The following is a 17,492-nucleotide window of genomic DNA, read 5'->3' on the forward strand; positions in this document are numbered from 1 at the left end:
CAGCCCCAGGGCGCCCGGCGCGAACAGCGCCTCGGGGCAGCGGAAGCGCTCGGCGCCCACGGCCACCACGCGCTTGTCGGGCAGGGTGAAGTCGATGGCGGGCGGCGCGGGCGCACCGGGCAGCCGGCAGCGGCAGCAGTGCTCCTTGAGGTAGCACAGCAGGTCGGTGCCCAGCGGCGGCCCGCTCTCGGCCCGCAGCGCCCCCAGGTAGGCGGTGAGCGCGTCCCCGGCCACGTCCAGGCGGAAGGTGGCGTGGGGCAGGGCGTAGCCGTCCAGGATGGGCGCCGCGTAGGACGTGCCGGCGCCCGAGCCCACCACGAGCCCGCTGGTGCGGCCGTAGGAGTAGGCGGCCAGCAGCGAGCGGGGCAGCACCAGCATGGCCGGCACGCCGAAGCCCTCGAAGAGCAGCTCGGCCACCCGCTCGCGGTTGGCGGCCGGCGACAGCGGCGCGTCCGTCACCAGCACGGCCAGCTCCTCGGGGCACACGGCGAGCTCGCGGTAGAAGACGCGCCGCCACAGCGTCTCCAGGCCGTCCCAGTCGGTGACCACGCCGTGGGTGAGGATGGCGGTGCCGTCGGCACGGCCGGCCTCGTCCTCCTGCCCCGGCACCCCGACGCGGCTGGGCACCACCGAGCGCGGCTTCTCGTCCCCGGCCAGCCCGCTCCTGGTGTGGCCGGTGCCCATGTCGATGACGACGGCGCAGAAGGACTTGTACTGCTCCTCGGGGTCGGCAGCGGCCAGCTCGGGGTCCTCGGGCCCCAGGCTCCTCTCCTCGTCCGGTTGGCTCATGGCGCCAAATCCTCTTTCTCCGTCTTTATGGATACAAAACGAAGCTCCCGGGCCCGGTTCCCGCACCGGAGCCCCTGACAGAAGACCCGAGTTGCCACGGCCACCTCGGGTGTCACAGCCTGAGAGCCGTGACGTCACGCAGAGAACCAGGGCCCTCAGATGCTCAGTTCCCTCAGACAGAACGGCCAGTGTTGGAAGAGACCTCTGGAGATCATCCAGTCCAACCCTGCTGTTCATACGGCCTCACCTAGAGCACGTTGCCCAGGGCCCCATCCAGGCGGCCTTGGAATATCTCCAAGGATGGAGACTCCACAAGCTCTCAGGACACCCTGGCCAGAGGACCAGAGACATTCCAGATGGCTTTGGAATATCTCCAAGGATGGAGACTCCACAAGCTCTCAGGACAACCTGGCCAGAGGACCGAGCCAGTGCTCAGTCACACTCACAGCCAAGAAGCTTCTCCTCATGTTCAGACAGTTCTCATGTTCTCCTCATGTTCCTCATGTTTTTCCTCATGTTCTCATGTTCCTCATGTCTCCTCATGTTCTCATGTTATGTTCCTCATGTTCTTCTGTTTCAGTTTGTGCCCGTCACTCCTTGTCCTGTCGCTGTGCGCTCCTGATGTGCGTCCGGCCCAATGCTCCTTACACCCTCCCTTCATGTACAAGCATTGAAAAGACCTCCCCTCTTCTCCAGTCTTCTCCAGGCTGAGCAGTCCCAGCTCTCTCAGCCTTTCCTCCAGGCCCTTCACCCTCTGAGGAGCCCTTTGCTGGACTCGCTCCAGCAGCTCCGTGTCTCTTTTGTACCAGGGAGCCCAGGATTGGCCCCAGCGCTCCAGATGTGGCCTCACCACGGTGGAGCAGAGGGCAAAGCTCACCTCCCTCGACCTGCTTTAGGGGGCATTGCTCCTCCTAAAGCACCCCAGGATGCCATTGGCCTCATTGGCCACAGAAGCACATTGCTCATGGTCGCCTTGTTGTCCACCAGGACGCCCAGGTCCTTCTTCCCAGGGCTGCTCTCCTGCAGGTCAGCCCCTCTGTACCAGTGCATAGGGTTATTCCTCCCCGGATGCAGGACCTTGCACTTGGTGGTTGAACTTCATGAGGTTCTTAACCCCGCTGCCCTGGACAGGACGCTTTGCAGATGCCCCTGCCCTGGTTTCCTCCCAGGGTTGGCAGCCCTTCTCAGTGGGTATCTGGCTTCGCTCAAGCATCCCTGGCTTCCTACCAGCAGGGTCCCATCCACAGCCCTGCCACCAAGCGCTGGGCCCGCTTGCACGGAGCTCCTGCACAACTGAGACTCAGAACCACGCGGCTGAGGTGAAAATAGAAGCCACGGAGGCGCCGTCCCGCAGGGCCGCAGGGGCACGTGGCACCGCGCACCGCTCCGAGCGCCTTGCTGCCAGAAGCACAAGTGGCTTCTACCACGGCCACGGCTCTCCGGGCGCTTCGGAGAGGAGACGCACGCCGGAGACGTTAGAGGCGTTGGAAACACCGTGGGAGGAGGAGGCTGCGGGAGGCTGCGAGACCTCAGCGAGGACCAGCTGCTCCGCCAAACTCCGAGCCCGTTTCCTATCAGAGCGGCGGGAGGAGTCACAAATGAGCAGGGCTTAATTCCCGTCTCCACTCCAAGGCAGAGACCTTCGGCGGTGCCCGGGCGCTCGAGGGATATTAGCGTCTGCTGAGAGACTCTCACAGCTGGCTGTGCCTAGAGCCGCCCGCCCCGAGCGCGGGGAGAGGCTGCTGCCAGGGCCAGGAGAAGAGCTTCGAGTGCCTGTGGATAACAGGGATCTTCACCGGGACGGGAAATATTTATTGCCGTCAGGGAATTGATTGGTAATTGGACACGGTTCGTGCCGTTCCTTACCCGTGAAAATATATGTTCCTGACAAAGGGCAGCTCAGTCTTTGCTGTAGAAAAAAGGGACAGAAGGAGATGTGCTTTGTGGGCTGGTAAAGAAAAGGTCTCCATGGGCTATCAGAGCTCCCTGTGGGCCAGTAGATCTCCTGGGCCAGCAAAGCTGTAAGGCAGCCAAGGCTCCATGTGGGCCAGCAAAGCTCGCTGTGGGCCAGCAAAGTTCCCTGTTGGCCAGCAAAGCTCTCCATGGGTCAGCAGAGCTTCCCATAGGCCAGCAGAGATCCCTGTGGGCCAGCAAAGTGTCTTCTGGGCCAGCAAAGCTCCCCATGGGCCAGCAGAGCTCCCCATAGGCCAGCTGAATTCCTTCTGGACCAGCAAAGCTCCGTCTGGAGACCAGCAAAGCTCCTTCTGGGCTAGCAAAGCTCTGCCTGGAGACCAGCAAAGCTCCTGGGCCGTCAGAGCTCCCCATGGGCCAGCAGAGCCCTGTTTGGACCAGCAAAGCTCCCTGTGGAGCAGCAAAGCTCCTTCTGGAGACCAGCAGAACTCCCCATGGGCCAGCAGAGCCTTGTTTGGGCCAGCAAAGCTCTCCATGGGCCAGAAAAACTCCTTCCGAGCCAGCAGAACATCTTTTGGGTCTGCAAAGCTCCCCAGGGATTAGCAAAGCTCCTTCTGGGGACCAGCAAAGGTCCTTCTGGGCCAGCAGAACTCCCCATGGGCCAGCAGAGCCTTGTTTGGGCCAGCAAAGCTCTCCATGGGCCAGAAAAACTCCTTCCGAGCCAGCAGAACATCTTTTGGGTCTGCAAAGCTCCCCAGGGATTAGCAAAGCTCCTTCTGGGGACCAGCAAAGCTCCTTCTGGGGGCTAGCAAAGCTCCTTCTGGGCTGGTAGAGCTCCCCACAGGCCAGCAGAGCTCCGTGTGGGTGCAGGGGGACCTTGAGCTGTCACAGGTCCCTCAAGCACAGCTAGCGAGGGTCAGGGTGTGCATGCAGAGTCGGGACCCACCAAGACACACCGCCGCAGGCCAGCGCGGGGCTCCGCGGGCCGGGCCGGGAGCAGCCCGGCACGTCTCGCCTCGCCGCCGAGCCTCCCGCAGGCATCATGAGCAAAACTCGCTCCATGCTAAAAATGGCCCTGCGCCGCCGTGCCTGCTGCTCCAGACGGGAGGCCTCTCTTCACGCCTGTTCCCGAGCGTTTGAGCGGAGGCTAAAAACAGCTCCGCTTTGACTGTTTTCTCCTTCTCTCTCTTGCGGGGCTGCTTGGCGCCGGAGAGCGGCTCTCGGCTCCAGCGCTGATGTGGCACAATTGTGCCCGGTGCCGATTGAGCTTTGCCGCGGGACGCAAAGCGGGGCAGGCCGCGCAGGGCACCCGTGGCGGCGCCCGGCCGCACGTGCGCCCGCGCCACGGCCCAACGGCTCCTTCGCCACGGCTCGGCCAAAACCCGCACGCCTCTGTGCCCGCGGCCTTGGCGGCCATGAAGGAGCTACCTCAGTGGCCATGAAGCAGTTGCCTTGGTGGCCATGAGGGAGATGCAGCGGCAGCCATGAGGGAGCTGCCTTGATGGCCATGAGGGAGCTGCAGCGGTGGCCGTGAAGGAGTTGTCTTGATGGCAGTGAGGGAGCTGTGGTGGTGGCCATGAGGGAGCTGTGGTGGTGGCTGTGAGGGAGCTGTGGCAGCCGACATGAGGGAGCTGCCATGGTGGCCATGAGGGAGCTGCGGCGGTGGCCATGAGGGAGCTGCCCTGATGGCCATGAGGGAGCTGTCATGGTGGACATGAGGGAGCTGCCTTGGTGGCCATGAGGGAGCTGTGGCGGTGGCCAGGAGGGAGCTGCAGCGGCGGCCATGAGGGTGCTGTGGCGGTGGCCATGAGGGAGCTGCGGCAGTGGCCATGAAGGAGCTTTGGCCATAATGGAGCTGCCTTGATGGCCATGAGGGAGCTGTGGTAGTGGCCATAAGGGAGCTGTCTTGATGGCCATGAGGGAGCTGTGGCGGTGGCCATGAGGGAGCTGCAGAGGCGGCCATGAGGGAGCTGCCTTCATGGCCATGAGGGAGCTGCGGCGGTGGCCATGAGGGAGCTGCAGAGGCGGCCATGAGGGAGCTGCCTTGATGGCCATGAGGGAGCTGCGGCGGTGGCCATGAGGGAGCTGTCATGGNCGGTGGCCATGAGGGAGCTGCAGAGGCGGCCATGAGGGAGCTGCCTTGATGGCCATGAGGGAGCTGCGGCGGTGGCCATGAGGGAGCTGTCATGGCAGCCATGAGGGAGCTGTCATGGCGGCCATGAGGGAGCTGCCTCAATGGCCATGAGGGAGCTCCCTTGATTGCCATGAAGGAGCTGCCTGCAGCACCCCTCAAGCGATGGCGGTGGCCACCCCGCGTGGCCCCTCATGTTTTATAGATCGCGCCCGCTCTCAATAATTAATCCCTGCTAATGGCAGCACTTTCCCCAAATGAAACATTTAGAGCTGCGGCAGGTGGGCCCACCCGGAGCGCCCCGGGGCCCCAGCTCGGTGGCTGTGCAATGGTGACACCAGGCAATGGTGACGGGGCCGCCGAGGGTGCGGGGCTGACGGGGGCGGCCGCCCAGCAGCCCCTGCTTTCAATGCGGGGCGTTTGCTCCTCGTCGCCTGCAGTGTAATTATGGCAGGATAAATGCTTATTAGGAAGAAAATCTGTCATCTCCGCAGGCATTTTTAGAGATGGGGGGGAGGAAGGCAGCCCAGCGCGGAGGCCCTCGTGGTGCCGGGCAGGCTAACGGTCTCATCTGGCTTCAAGTAGTTCGGACCCTGGCACGCAGTGCCCGGAAAGGAGGCACCGAAAGCCCCGGCTGGAAGGGTGCCAGAGCGGGGGGCCGGTCCAGCTGCACTCGTGTGCCAACCGGGAGCCCGTCCATGCTCCGTCCGTCCGTCCGTCTGCCCCTGCGTGCAGCCGGCCCGGAGCGCCAGTCCTGCTGCTGCCGGCTCCGGGGCGCCGGCCCCGCTTCAGGAGCTGCCAGCCCCGCTTCGGGAGCCGCTGGCGCTTCTGATTCAGCCCATCCTACCCGCGCGGCGCGCGAGGCCGCTTCCCGTTGCCACAGCAACTCGGGGAGCCCTCGGCTGCTCCCCCCGCTCCCAAGTGGGATGCGGTGGGGATGCGGTGGGGAGGCCGAGTCCCCAAATCCAGGCCCGTGGCGCTCACCGCCGGGTCGCCACCACCTCAAGCCCGAGCCCCGTGCCGGGCGGCCGGGCCAAGGTGCCGGAGCTAAAAAAAGCCGGGAGCTGGGAGCCGTGCTGGTGCGAAGCGCCCGGCGGAGACGGACAGCTTCCCTGATGGGAGCTGACAGCTCTCCGGGGTCCGGCGCCACTTAATGAGCTGCCCGGATTTTATTTAAGGCAAGAAGCGGCTGCAGGTTGGACCCGGCCGGGCCGGCCGCGGGAGCCTGCAGCGCTCGCCACGCTGCGGACGCCCGCAGCACCCTCGCGGCCAAGGCGCTGGGATTCGCGCCGGCACCGGGATTCGCTCCGGCACCAGCGCTGCGGACGCCATGTCCCCCCCCGCCAGGAATGTCCTGGGCTTGCCCAGAGCTTTTCCTGCCCATCCATGCAGTGAGGCACCAAAGCCGGTCCCAGAGCCCTGGGAAGCTAAGGGGATGATACCTGCTGCGATCCCCCTCATCGGTTCCCATGTCTCATCCCTGGTGTCTCCCGGGAGATTTTTTCCCACCTCATTGCTGGAGCTCAGGCTGGGAAGGTGCCCCAGCGTTTTCAGACCTTCCCATTGGGGGATCTCATCAGAAACCTGCTGTTTTCCCACCACCGCAAGCGAAAGGAGCCAGGAGGTTGATTTCCGCAGCATCAAAACTCACCGGGTTTCTCAGCCACATTCCCCTGGGCATGTGCAAAAGCACCAAGTCCCCACACTTGGGATATAAAGAAACCCTCGTGCATGGGTGGAAGGACAGGTGGCTCCTCTCCACCAGCCCCGAGTGAGGAGGAGACCCAGGAAAGGAACCCCGAGCAGGACTGGGCAAGCTGGGAAGGGGCTGCAGAGCAAACGGGGCAGATCGTGCTTGGGTACAGCGGGTGCTGGACATGGGGTTTGCGCCTGCTCCCATGGGTGATCCCATGCTCCGGGAGCTGTGACACTATGAGCACCGCCATTCCATGCCCTGGGCCTCCCAACACCATAGGCACTGCCATGCCATGGGCACCATGATCCCACATTCTGTGCACCACGGTCCCATGGGCACCGCGATCTCAAGACCTGGGCATCACAACCCCATGGGCACCGCTATTCCATGTGCTGGGCACCGTGATGCCGGCAGCGCTGCAGCCTCATGAGCATCGCAGTCCTGTGGGCACCAAACCCCAGGGGAGCTGTGATCCCGTGGCATGGGCACTGTGATCCCAGGGACAACAAACTGCCGGGTACTGTAGTGCCAGGGGCACCGTCATCCCATACCCTGGGCACAGCAACCTGCATGGGCACCAGGATCCCATATTCCCCCAATTCCCCAATTCCATGGGCACCGTGATCCCAGGTGGGATCCCCTGACCCCACACCCAGGGCCAAGGTCCTGCCCCACCACAGGCTGCAGAACAAGATCCCGCCTTGCCAGGCATCTGGACCTCAGGCTTCCCAGATCCTGAAGCAGGAGAGTGGAGCCTGGGGGGGGCTCCACGTCCCACCCCCGCGGGACACAGGGACCCCAGCGCATGGGGCCCAGGCTGTGGGTGCGAGGGGCGAGCTGTGGGGTCGCGCAACACGTGCATTGCCAACCGGCCCCGGGAGGCAGCGCCCGGCGTCGTTGCCTGGAGCAGCTCCCCGGTTAGCAGGGAGCTGCGGGGCTATATTTAGCCGCCGATTAAGCTGTTTTAAAGGCTGTTATCCAACGCGACAGCAGCTCTCGGCGGCGGCCGCGAGCCTCCCCAGGTAGTGGCCCAGCTGGTGGCACTTGTGGCCAGAGCAGCCCGTGGGGCTCTGCGCCCACTGCAGCTCGGCATCACCCACAGGGCACGGCCTTGCCACCCGGCATGGGGGCGAGCAGAGCACTGGGGCAGCCTTGGAAATGCTTTTCCTCTGGCCCCCAGGGCACCCGTGTCCCGTTGGGCGGAAAGGGGTGACCTGTGGGTGCCGCGGGTGCCCCTGGGCCGCCTGCCCAGGGCTGAGCCCCGGGGGCGGCGGCGCCAGCGCCGGTCTGCAAGTGCCCTCCCGTGGCTGGCACGGGAACGGTGCGAGTGCCACCAGTGTCACCCTCCCCGCGCCAAAGGGGCTGCCCCATGGGGGGGCGAGGTGGGGGGCACAGGGAGTGCACGTTATGCGAGGAACGGGGTGCCCAAGTGCGACCGCGGCCAGAAACGCCACGCAGAGACGGGGAAAAAATATAATTAGGGCTTTATGAGTGACTCAAGTGAATGCCGGCTGTGTGCGGCGCACGGGTGTCCTGGACACACCAAGCACCGCGAGCCCCACAGCGTCCCCAGCACCCGGACATGCCCCTAGGGCTGCACAGCATGTGGGGCCCAGCCCCGGGCCCCACGGCACGGTCCTGCCGGCAGAGGAGCAAGCACAGGAGCCCCAGGGCACCCAGCTCCTGGCCGGTGTGGGGCCAAGCGTGGGGGTGCCAGAGCCCGCAGCAGGGTGGTGGTGTGAGCCCTGGGGAGGGCGCCCCACGGCACCCAGCTGTGTCCCAGCATTCACCCCCTTGGGTCCGTGCCCTGCAGCACCCAGCCGTGTCCCAGCACCCAGCCTATCGGGGCAGCGACCCAGCTGTGCCCCACCTCCGCCCCCTGAGGAGCGTGCCCCACAGCACCCAGCCGTATGCTGGTGCCCATCCCGCTGCGAGAGCACCCGCGGCGCCCGTCCGGGAGCCCCCACGACACAGAGCACTCCCCTTAGCACTCGGCCATGTCCTCTTCCTCCTCTTCATCCTCCTCCTCCTCCCCTTCGCTGTCATCCTCCTCCCCGCTGGCAGCCGTCCCACGGCGGGCACGAGGCACGGGCGGGAAGGGAGGGCCGCGCTCCAGGTTCACGTAGGTGACGGCCAGGTTGACGTAGCGCTCGCCCTCGAGCGAGGCCAGCACGCGCTGCAGCTCGCCCACCAGCATGGAGAAGGTGGGTCGCTCCTCGGGCGTGGGCGCCCAGCAGCTCAGCATCACCGCGTACCTGCCGCGACACCCCCGTCAGCACCGGGGCACCGGGGCACCCGCGGCGTGCCCGGCCGGCGCCACTCACAGCGCGTCGGGGCAGGACTCGGGCTGCGGCAGCCGCCGCCCGCGCAGCAGGTAGCGGGTGATGTCGTAAGGGTCCACCTCAGCGTACGGCGGCGCCCCCCGCGTCAGCAGCTCCCACGCGAGCACCCCGAAGGACCACTGGGAAGCGGGAGGGAGCGGTGGGACCGCGGGCGCGCGGGGCCGCGCGGCGCTCCCGGCGCGCCTGCCTACCACGTCCGACTTGGTGGTGAACTTCTGCGTCTGCAGGCTCTCCAGGGCCATCCACTTGACGGGCAGCTTGGCGTGGCGGTGCTGCCGCACGCTGTAGTACTCCTTGTCGAAGACGTCGCGCGCCAGCCCGAAGTCGGCCACCTTCACCGTGAGGGTCTCGTCCAGCCTGGGGGGCACAGTGGGGCTCGGCCGGGCTCGTTGGGATGGGGTTAAGCCAGGACTATAGGGGTGTGTGGAGCCCCAGCAACACTCACATGCAGTTCCTGGCAGCCAGGTCCCTGTGCACGAACTTCTTCTGCGCCAGGTACTCCATGCCCAGGGCCACCTGCAGCCCGAAGCCGATGAGGTCCTTCACCGTGGGGCTCTGGAGGGAGCGGTGGCGGTGAGCGGTGGCGCGCGCGCCGTCCCCGTGTCACCCGCGCCCAGCCCCGGCGCGGCCCGGCGTCGGGCTCCGCCAGCGGGACGCCCTGCGGAGCCCTACCCGCTCTTGGGCACGGATGAAGTGCCGCAGGTCCCCGTGGCGCATGTAGGGCAGCACGACGAGGGGCAGCCCCCGGCGGGGCAGGCACACGCCGATGAGCGACAGCACTTGCGGGTGGTGGAAGCTCTTCATGAGGATGCCCTCGCGCAGGAACTCCTCCACCTCCTCCACGTCCGTGATGCCTGTCAAGGGGCGAAGCCGTGGGGCGCCGCGAGCCGGGATGGCCGCCCCGGGGCAGGCGGGACGCGGAGGAGGAGGGCAGAGGGGCTAGTGAGGAGGGCAGGGGGGCTAGAGAGGAGGAGGGCAGAGGGGCTAGTGAGGAACAGGGCAGAGGGGCTAGTGAGGAGGGCAAAGGGGCTATTGAGGAGGAGGGCAGGGGGGCTGCTCACGGTGCAGGGACTTGACGGCGCAGTGGACGGCTCCCAGCAGCGGGTCCGTGTACGTGCCGTGGTACACGCTGCCGAAGTGCCCTGCGGGAGACCCCTCCGTTGGGGCAACGGACATCCCGTGCAAAGGGGTGCAAGGCGTCCGGGCACCCCCGGGCGCGGGGCACGCACCTTTGCCGATGACCCGGTGCCGGTGGGTGACGAGCCGCTCCTCGGGGATGAGGATGTCCTTCACCTCCTCCAGCAGCTCCGGCCGCAGGTCCTCCAGGCAGCAGGACGTGGCCCTGAGCAGGGGCACGGGGGAGCCGCCGGCCGCGGCGCCGGCGCTGGTGAAGCGGGCACGGGGGCTGGCCCGGCCGGGGCTGGGGGCTACAGGCACCACTGCCGGGGGGAGCAGGTGGAGGAGCCCGTCAGAGCCCGGGGTGCCCCCCGAGCGGGCCGGGCGGCCGCCCTGCCCTCCCGCCGGGCCCCGCGTACCCAGCACCTCCCTGTAGTCGACGCCGGGGCGCTGGGTGGTGGCGGGGGGCTCCGTCCTGCCCGGGTTCACCAGCAGCTCCAGGTTCTCCGTCCCTGCGGGCACGAGAGCGCAGGGCTCGCACGCTGGCAGCGCCCGCTGCAGGCAGCGGCGCTGGGGCCAGCAGGGCCCACGGGCACTCACCCCGCTTCTTCTTCCACTTCCATTTCAGCAGCCCGAGCAGCAGCACGCCGAGGACCAGGAAGGTGACGCAGGTGCCCAGGACGACGCTGGCCATCAGGTCCAGCGAGGAGGTGGCCAGCACCAAGCCCAGGTCCGTGCAGGCCCCGTTGACGCAGATCTGCAGGGAGCGGGAGGCTCGACGTGCCCCAGGGCGGGCATGGGGCAGCTAGGGAGGCCCTGGGGCAAACGGGCACCAACCTGCACGGGCGCCCCGTCCGGGGGCAGGCGCAGCTCCCGCGGCAGCCGGCAGGTCACCTCGTTCTTCAGCACGTTGGGGTGGCAGTCGCGGCCGCCCACCGTCATGCTGATGTTCATGCAGGTGGCCAGCGCGTCCAGCCCGAATTGCTGCGTGCACAGAGCGGCCCTTGGCCCGCGGCTCCCCGAACGGGGCCGCGCCCGGCCCCGCCGCCGGCCCGGCTCCGCTCCGCTACTTACGTGGATCTCGATCTCGTCGTCGCCGGGCTTGAGGCGGTACCGCCTGTCCTCATGCTCGAAAGGGAAGATCTCGGGCCGGGGGTAGTAGCGCAAGCGGAAGAGCCAGCGGCCGGCGGCGCCGTCCAGCAGCACGCTCAGGTTCCCGGGCGCCGTCTCCACTTTGTTCTCGAAGGGGAAGGCCGGGCTCGGGCACAGCAGCCGGTCGGGTGCCCCCGGGGCCTGGCACAGCTGCGGGCAAGAGGCTGCTGCCGCCACGGAGCGCCCGGGGCTGCGCCGGGCCATCAAGGCCGCTTGCGTCCCCACCGGGTGCCGCGACGTGCCGGCTCTTACCTGCGCCTCGGTCTTCACGCCGCTGGCCTCGAAGCGGATCTTGGCCCGGTACACGGAGTCCAGGTGCTCCCCGAAGAGGGTGAGCGTGGAGCCCCTGCACGAGGGCAGTGGTGAGCACCCTGGGGTGCCGCAGCCTCCAGGCCCTGCAGGCCGGGGCCCGGCGCTGTCCCCGGGGCCGGGCGCCAGCGCTCACTCATAGCTGCAGTTGGGGGCGATGGCCAGCACGGAGGGGTCGGGACGGTACTGGAAGGGCTCCGGAGCCGGGAACTGCTCCCCGTCGATCCACAGGAGCACGGAAGCCGCGCCGAGGCCACGGGCAGGGGGAGCCACGCACCGGATGGCACCGTCGCCCTGGCTGGGGACACAGCAGCGCTGGCCCACGGGCACTGGGGGTCCCCAGCCGCTGCCCTCGTGGCAGGCCGGGCACACGCTGCCCCGTGGCTACATGGCAATACCTGGGGTCCTCAGCCAGAGGGCACTCGGTGCCATTGAGCGTCACCCGCCAGCTGCTGCCCGCCGTGAGGTTGGCGCCGCGCAGGGTGACGGCGGTGCCGCCGCCGCGCGGCCCGAACGGCGGGTGCACGGAGCTCACGTTGGGCACCTGGGGCACAGAGGCGGCGGTGGGCGGCAGGGCCAAGGCACCACCTCCCCGCCCGCCGCGGCGCGGCGCCCTACCACGAAGGTGAAGCCGTCGAGGGCGGCGGAGCCGCTGACGCGGAAGCCCGTGGGCCCCGCGGGCTCCTCGACGCTGAGCAGCACGCGGGCCGGCCCCGCGGGCGCCTCGCCGCCCGGCTGCAGCACACACACCAGCACCTCCACGAAGTCCTTGCGGCGCGACGGGGGCAGCAGCCTGTGGGCACGGGCTTGGCTCAGCCATCCCCAAACGCGCTCCCCAAAGCGGCCAGCCCCCTGGCGCATCCCACTCCCGGGCACGGCCCACCTGTAGCTGCCGCTCTCGTCGGGCAGCACCTGGCACGGGCGCCGTCCCACGGTGACCCGGTAGGTGCCGGCGGGGCTGGCGGCGGCGTCGGGGTCGAGGCGGGAGCGGAAGGTGGTGCCGCAGAGCGTGAGGCGCGTGCGGCCGCGCGGCGGGGCGCTCCGGGGGTGGAACTGCGGCGGGGGCGGGCACGTCGCGGCGGGCGCCACGCGCTGCCACCGCCGCGACACGCAGGGAGCCCCGGCCAGCCCAGGGGACCTGCTCAAAGGGCGGCTGCGGAGGCCGGGGAGGGAGCCAAGAGCTGGCGATGGAGCCAAACTCCTCCCAGCAGGGCGAGAGCCCGCGGGCCGGGCTGGACCTGGGTCCAGCTCCGTCCTTGGGAGGACACAAGGACACGTCCCCAGGAGGGGGGTGTCCGGCCAGAGCAAAGCCCCGGGTTTAGCAGCGATTCTGCTCTAAGCAGGGTGCCCAACCGCACACCGGGTCCCTCTCCACCCACCCCCTGGAGCGGGGAGCTCGGCCCCGCCACGGCCCCGGGGCGGGCGGCGCAGACCTACGTCAGTGAGCACGGGCGGGCAGCGGTCCTGGATCCAGCGCCCCGCGCACTCCTCGCGGCGGGCGCACGCGGCCCCGCACCAGCCGCAGCCCATGAAGCGCTCGGCACGCAGGCAGCGCTGGCACGTGGAGAAGTGGCGGCAGCCGGGGCCCGTGACGTTCACGCGGCGCACCTGGGGGACGGGGAGCCGGGGCGCGTGTCGCCGGGCGGCAGCGCCCCGCGGCCGGCACGTCGCGCCCCGCGGCGGCGCCCACCTCGTTGCCGCTGGCAAAGAGCAGCGAGTGGCCCTGCAGCCCCACGGCGCGCTGCACCGGCTGCCGCTCGCCCAGGGAGAAGTTGGCCAAGGTGACCACGAAGGAGCTGGAGCGCTGGAGCACCATCTGCGGCGGGCACAGAGCCTGAGCCCCGAGCGGTGCCGAGCTCAGCGCCGGCCCGGCGCGCGGCGGCGGCTACCTGCAAGACGCGGCCCTCGGCCGTGCCCAGGTGGGCCACGGTGACGTTGCCCAGGGCCGTGACGAAGATGGAGGTGAGGAGGACGCCGGCCAGGCGCCCGTTGAAGAGGTCCACCTTGTGCGAGGTGGCCGGGACCAGCGTGGGCTGCTCCCAGCAGCTGGTGTCCACCACGGGCGCCGAGAGGTTCACCTGCGGCGGGGAACGAGAGGCCTCGAAGGCGGCCCCGTGGTGACGGTGCCCGTGGGGCCAGCGTGTGCCCACCCCCAGAGCGGGCACCAACCAAAGTCACCCAAGCCCCATGGGAGCCACTCGAGGGCCACCCTGGGGCTGGGCGCTTGTGCACCGAAGCCGCTGCTTCCCTGACTCCTCGTGGACCTTGGGATGCAGTTGGCAGCGCTGAGCCGGCCATGGGGCGAGCCGGGTCGTGGCTGCCCTGGCTGCTTTCCGAGCCCATGGTGGGGCCTGGCAAGCCAGGGCAGCCCCCGGCGCGGTTCCTGCCCAGGCACGGGCCATCCCTGCAGCAGCAGCTCCGCTCCGGAGAAGGGAGAGGTGGCAACGGGAGAGGTGGCAATGGCTCACCTGGAGTCACCGCCCCTGCTGGGCACGGCTCCCGTGGGGACCGCCCGGGGCTGGGCAGGACTGGCCCTGTCTACGGGGGCTTCCCAGGTGCCTCCGTTACTGGGGATGCCACCCCCGCCGAGGGCTGTCCCCACCCTTCGCCGGGGAGCCGGGGCTCCGGCTGGGCTACGGCCCTGGGTGACTCATGGTGCTTCCGCCTGTGGTTTCCTCGCGGTGAGAAAGCGGCAGCCCCGGGGCCGGCCGGGCGATCCCCGGCGGGCGGAGAGGCCGGGTGCCCTCGCGCACCCATCGGGGCGAGCGGCGCCGGCGGGAGCTCCCCACACCAGCCCCGGGGCGCCGTGAGGCCGCGGCCCGGCCCCGCGCGCTCTCCGGGACGCTCGCGTCTCCCTCACGTCCCCCATGCATAAACAAGCTCAAGAGGGTGGCCGGAAAGAGCGGGAGGGACACGGGCCAAAGGGGGGCCCTGGGAGTGCGGGACGTCCCCACGGCGTCCCCACTCCTTGGGTGGACGCATCCATCGGGCACGGAGCCAAGGCCGGATCCGGCTCGTGCCGCGGGCCACACACCCCCGTATGGGTCTGTGGGTGCCCTGGAGCTCGGTGTCCGCTCGGGGCCGGCTCCACCGGGGCCCCGTGCACACAGACTGCGCGGCCGGTTCCAAGCTATAGGGAGTGACACGGCCGGGATTGCCCCCGGGAGTGCCCCGGATCCGTCCCGGCTTGCCAAGCAGCAGGGAAACGGGTTAATGAGTGTCCCGAGGCTGCCGGATCCGCCGGGGAAACGCGGCGTCACGGGAGCCGCCCGCCGAGCAAGGAGACTTTTGGACTCCGGAGCCGTCAGAAAGGCGAGCGGCGCCGGCGTGGGGTTATCGGCCAGGCGGAGGCGCGGGCACAGGGGCGGCCGCGCTCCGGGACGGCAGCGATAAGGGGCCGCGGCGCTCGGCGGCACGGCCAGAGCGCGGCGAGCGCGGGCAGAGCGCCGGGAGCCGCGCGCCCTTGACTCAGCGCGCCCGGCACCTCTGCCACGTGGCCTCTCCCCTCAGCTTGGAGACACCCAGTTTATCGAGTGATTCCCGGGATCCCCAACCGCTTCCGTCTCCCGTGAGCCCCGCGGCGCTGAGACACCCGGGCCAGAGCCCCGGAAGCAGCGACCGTGACGCCCGCCAACGGGCACACAACTCAGCTGGCCGCGTCGTGCCCTTCCCCTCCTCTTGGGCTTGAGTGCTTGGGGACCACCAGCCTTTTTGCAGCCCTGCCCTTCAATCGAGCACCCCTACCCATTTCCCAAAGGCTCTTTCACTAAATTCACCAAAATTTCCTCTTTTTGCAGGGCAAACAGTGAGCGAAGCCCCTGCCCCTGGCTCAAGCGCACTTGGCCGCCGAACGCCACCCTCCTCCCCAGTTCCCTGCCTGCCGCGGCGGGCACGCCAAGACTCACGTTGTGCGGGCAGTACTCCTCGGGCTGGTAGAAGCTGAGCCCGCGCAGCAGCGGCCGCGCGCTCAGCCCGCAGCACTTGTCCATGCCGTCCTCGATGGCCCGGTTGAGCAGGCGGAGGGGGAAGGCGCACACGGCCGAGTAGTCCCGCGGCGCCCGGCTCTCGGCGCGGCTCTCGGCGAAGGCGCCGAAGAGCACCAGCTCCGTGGCGTTGATGCTGAGGTCGCGGGCCAGCCGGGCGCCGGGGCGGGCGGCGTGGGCCGCCTGCAGCACGTTGTAGGCCACATCGCGCTCGGCCCCGGCCTCGGCGTCGCGCCGCCGCCGCCGCCGCTTGGACTCGTAGCGGCAGTCGAGGACGAGCTCGCGGTAGCGCCGCAGGTCCTGCTCCTGGGTGCTCAGGCGGGCCAGCCGCGTGTGGTAGCTCCTGGCCAGGGGGCTCTCGCGCTGCACCGTCAAGAAGTAGACGTAGTCGCCGTCGCTGAAGGAGTGCACGTAGTGGATGGGGTAGGAGTCCTGGTAAGGCGGCCGCACCGTGAGCGAGTGGTGGCCGTCCGCGAAGCCGTCCAAGGTGGCCTTCAGCCGGCGGATGGACACCGACTGGGGGCTGTAGCGCGCCGCCACGCTGCTGTTGATGGTGGAGGCCAGGTAGAAGAAGGAGGCGTAGCGGTCGGCCACCACGGTGGCGCTGGTGCCCAAGGGGCTGGCCACGCAGTCCGGGCAGCCGGCGGGGCCGTTGCGCCCGGCCGAGTAGAGGCAGCGCGTGGCGGCAATGGCCACCTCGCCGTCGCGCACCTCCAGCTCGTGCTGGTAGCACAGGCCGTGCTGGGCCGTGCCACAGCTGTAGAGCCAGGGCTCCAGCGGGTCAAGCTGCAGGATGACGTTGTCGGTGTCGGCGAGGCCCGGTGCGTCCGCCGCCGGGCACAGGCTGCAGATCTCGCAGCGGGCGCTGCCCACGGGGCCCGTGACCAGCACGGAGAGGAGCTGCAGCTCGGCGCTGGCCACCAGGATGCGGTTGCGGACGGCCACGAAGACAGCAGCCGCGCCGGTCGGGTCGGTGAAGACGGCGACATTCTGCACGGGGCTGCCGGCGTCGAGGCCCGGCAGCGGGTAGGTCACGGAGAAGTTCCTGGTGGAGCTGAGGGGGATGCGGGGGCACTGCCAGGCGCCGGCGGGTCCCGGGGCCAGGGCCAGCACCAGGAAGAAGCAGCGGGCGCCCGGGCTCAGTCCCATGGTCCAGAGCAGCTCTGGGCAGCCCGTGGTCAGCGCCGGCGCTCGGCGCCCAGCAGCTCCAGGCTGCCCCGTGGCGGGGGCACCATCGTATCTGCCGAAGGAAGGGAGGAAGTTTATCCCGGAGGAAGTTTATCCAGGTGAGGCCGGGAGCGTGGGGCACGTGGGCGGAGGCCCCAGCACTGCTGGCACTGCTCCGCTCTGCTCCGCGTCCCAGCCCGCAGCCGGAGGCGGTGGGAGAGGCAGCCGCGTGGAACCTCTTCCAGAAGAGCTCCAGTGCCGGGGAGCGCTGCCGCAGGACCGGGAAGGGGAGGGGACCGGGAAGGGGAGCCCGGGCAGCCCCCCGGGGACGGCGTCGATCCCCCGGCCCCGGGCGCTGCCGCCGTGCCTGCCCACATCCCTCTGCCCGCGGGCGGCACCGTCCCGGCACGCAGCGTAACGGGCCGTCCCGAGGCGCGCCGGGCCGAGCGGAACCGTGCCGCGCTGCCCCGGGCCGAACGGAACCGCGCTGGGCAGAACCGAGCCGCGCCGGGATGCCCTGAGCCGAGTGGAACCGGGCCGGGCCGAACGGAACCGCGCCGGGCAGAACCGAGCCGCGCCGAGCTGAACGGAACCGCGCCGGGCTGCCCCGAGCCAAGTGGAACCGCGCCGAGCCGAACCGAGCCGCCCCGGGATACCCCGAGCCGAGCGGAACCGCGCCGGGACGAACGGAACTGTGCCGGGCTGCCCCGGGCCGGGCTGCCCCGAGCCCAACAGAACCGAGCCGTGCTGCCCCGAGCCGAACGGGACCGCGCCGAGCCGAGCCGAGCCGAGCCGAGCCGCGCCGCGCCGCCCCGAGCCCGGCACTCACCGGGCGCTGCGTGGCCGCTCCGGGCCGTTCCCCTCCGCTCCGCTCCGCTGCGGGCCGGGCCGCGGAG

The 17,492-nt window shown here is 69.3% G+C and overlaps 2 protein-coding genes across 2 annotated transcripts in view; both read right to left on the reverse strand.

The window, feature by feature from the left end:
* The window catches only part of LOC112949155 (actin-85C-like), a 4,174-nt gene extending 3,385 nt beyond the window's left edge, over window positions 1-789 (reverse strand). The window contains exon 1 of the mRNA XM_026041536.1: window positions 22-789. Within this exon, the coding sequence (XP_025897321.1) occupies window positions 22-789 (768 nt within the window). The remainder of the gene's footprint in view (window positions 1-21) is intronic.
* A 7,722-nt stretch (window positions 790-8,511) lies between these two features.
* Window positions 8,512-16,578, reverse strand: MST1R (macrophage stimulating 1 receptor). The gene is made up of 20 exons (XM_026041537.1): window positions 15,352-16,578; window positions 13,336-13,524; window positions 13,137-13,262; window positions 12,884-13,054; window positions 12,330-12,499; window positions 12,065-12,239; window positions 11,845-11,990; window positions 11,583-11,744; window positions 11,390-11,483; window positions 11,060-11,287; window positions 10,823-10,969; window positions 10,586-10,742; window positions 10,405-10,497; window positions 10,099-10,308; window positions 9,931-10,011; window positions 9,542-9,723; window positions 9,315-9,424; window positions 9,061-9,226; window positions 8,852-8,988; window positions 8,512-8,782 (listed from the first exon to the last, which is right to left on the reverse strand). The coding sequence occupies exons 1-20, from the start codon at window positions 16,576-16,578 to the stop codon at window positions 8,512-8,514; spliced, it is 4,242 nt and encodes a 1,413-aa protein (XP_025897322.1).
* Window positions 16,579-17,492: the final 914 nt, after the last annotated feature.

The sequence above is a fragment of the Nothoprocta perdicaria genome, unplaced genomic scaffold, assembly GCF_003342845.1.
Source record: "Nothoprocta perdicaria isolate Ctin4 unplaced genomic scaffold, notPer1 scaffold_287, whole genome shotgun sequence".
In the NCBI taxonomy this organism is placed as follows: domain Eukaryota; kingdom Metazoa; phylum Chordata; class Aves; order Tinamiformes; family Tinamidae; genus Nothoprocta; species Nothoprocta perdicaria.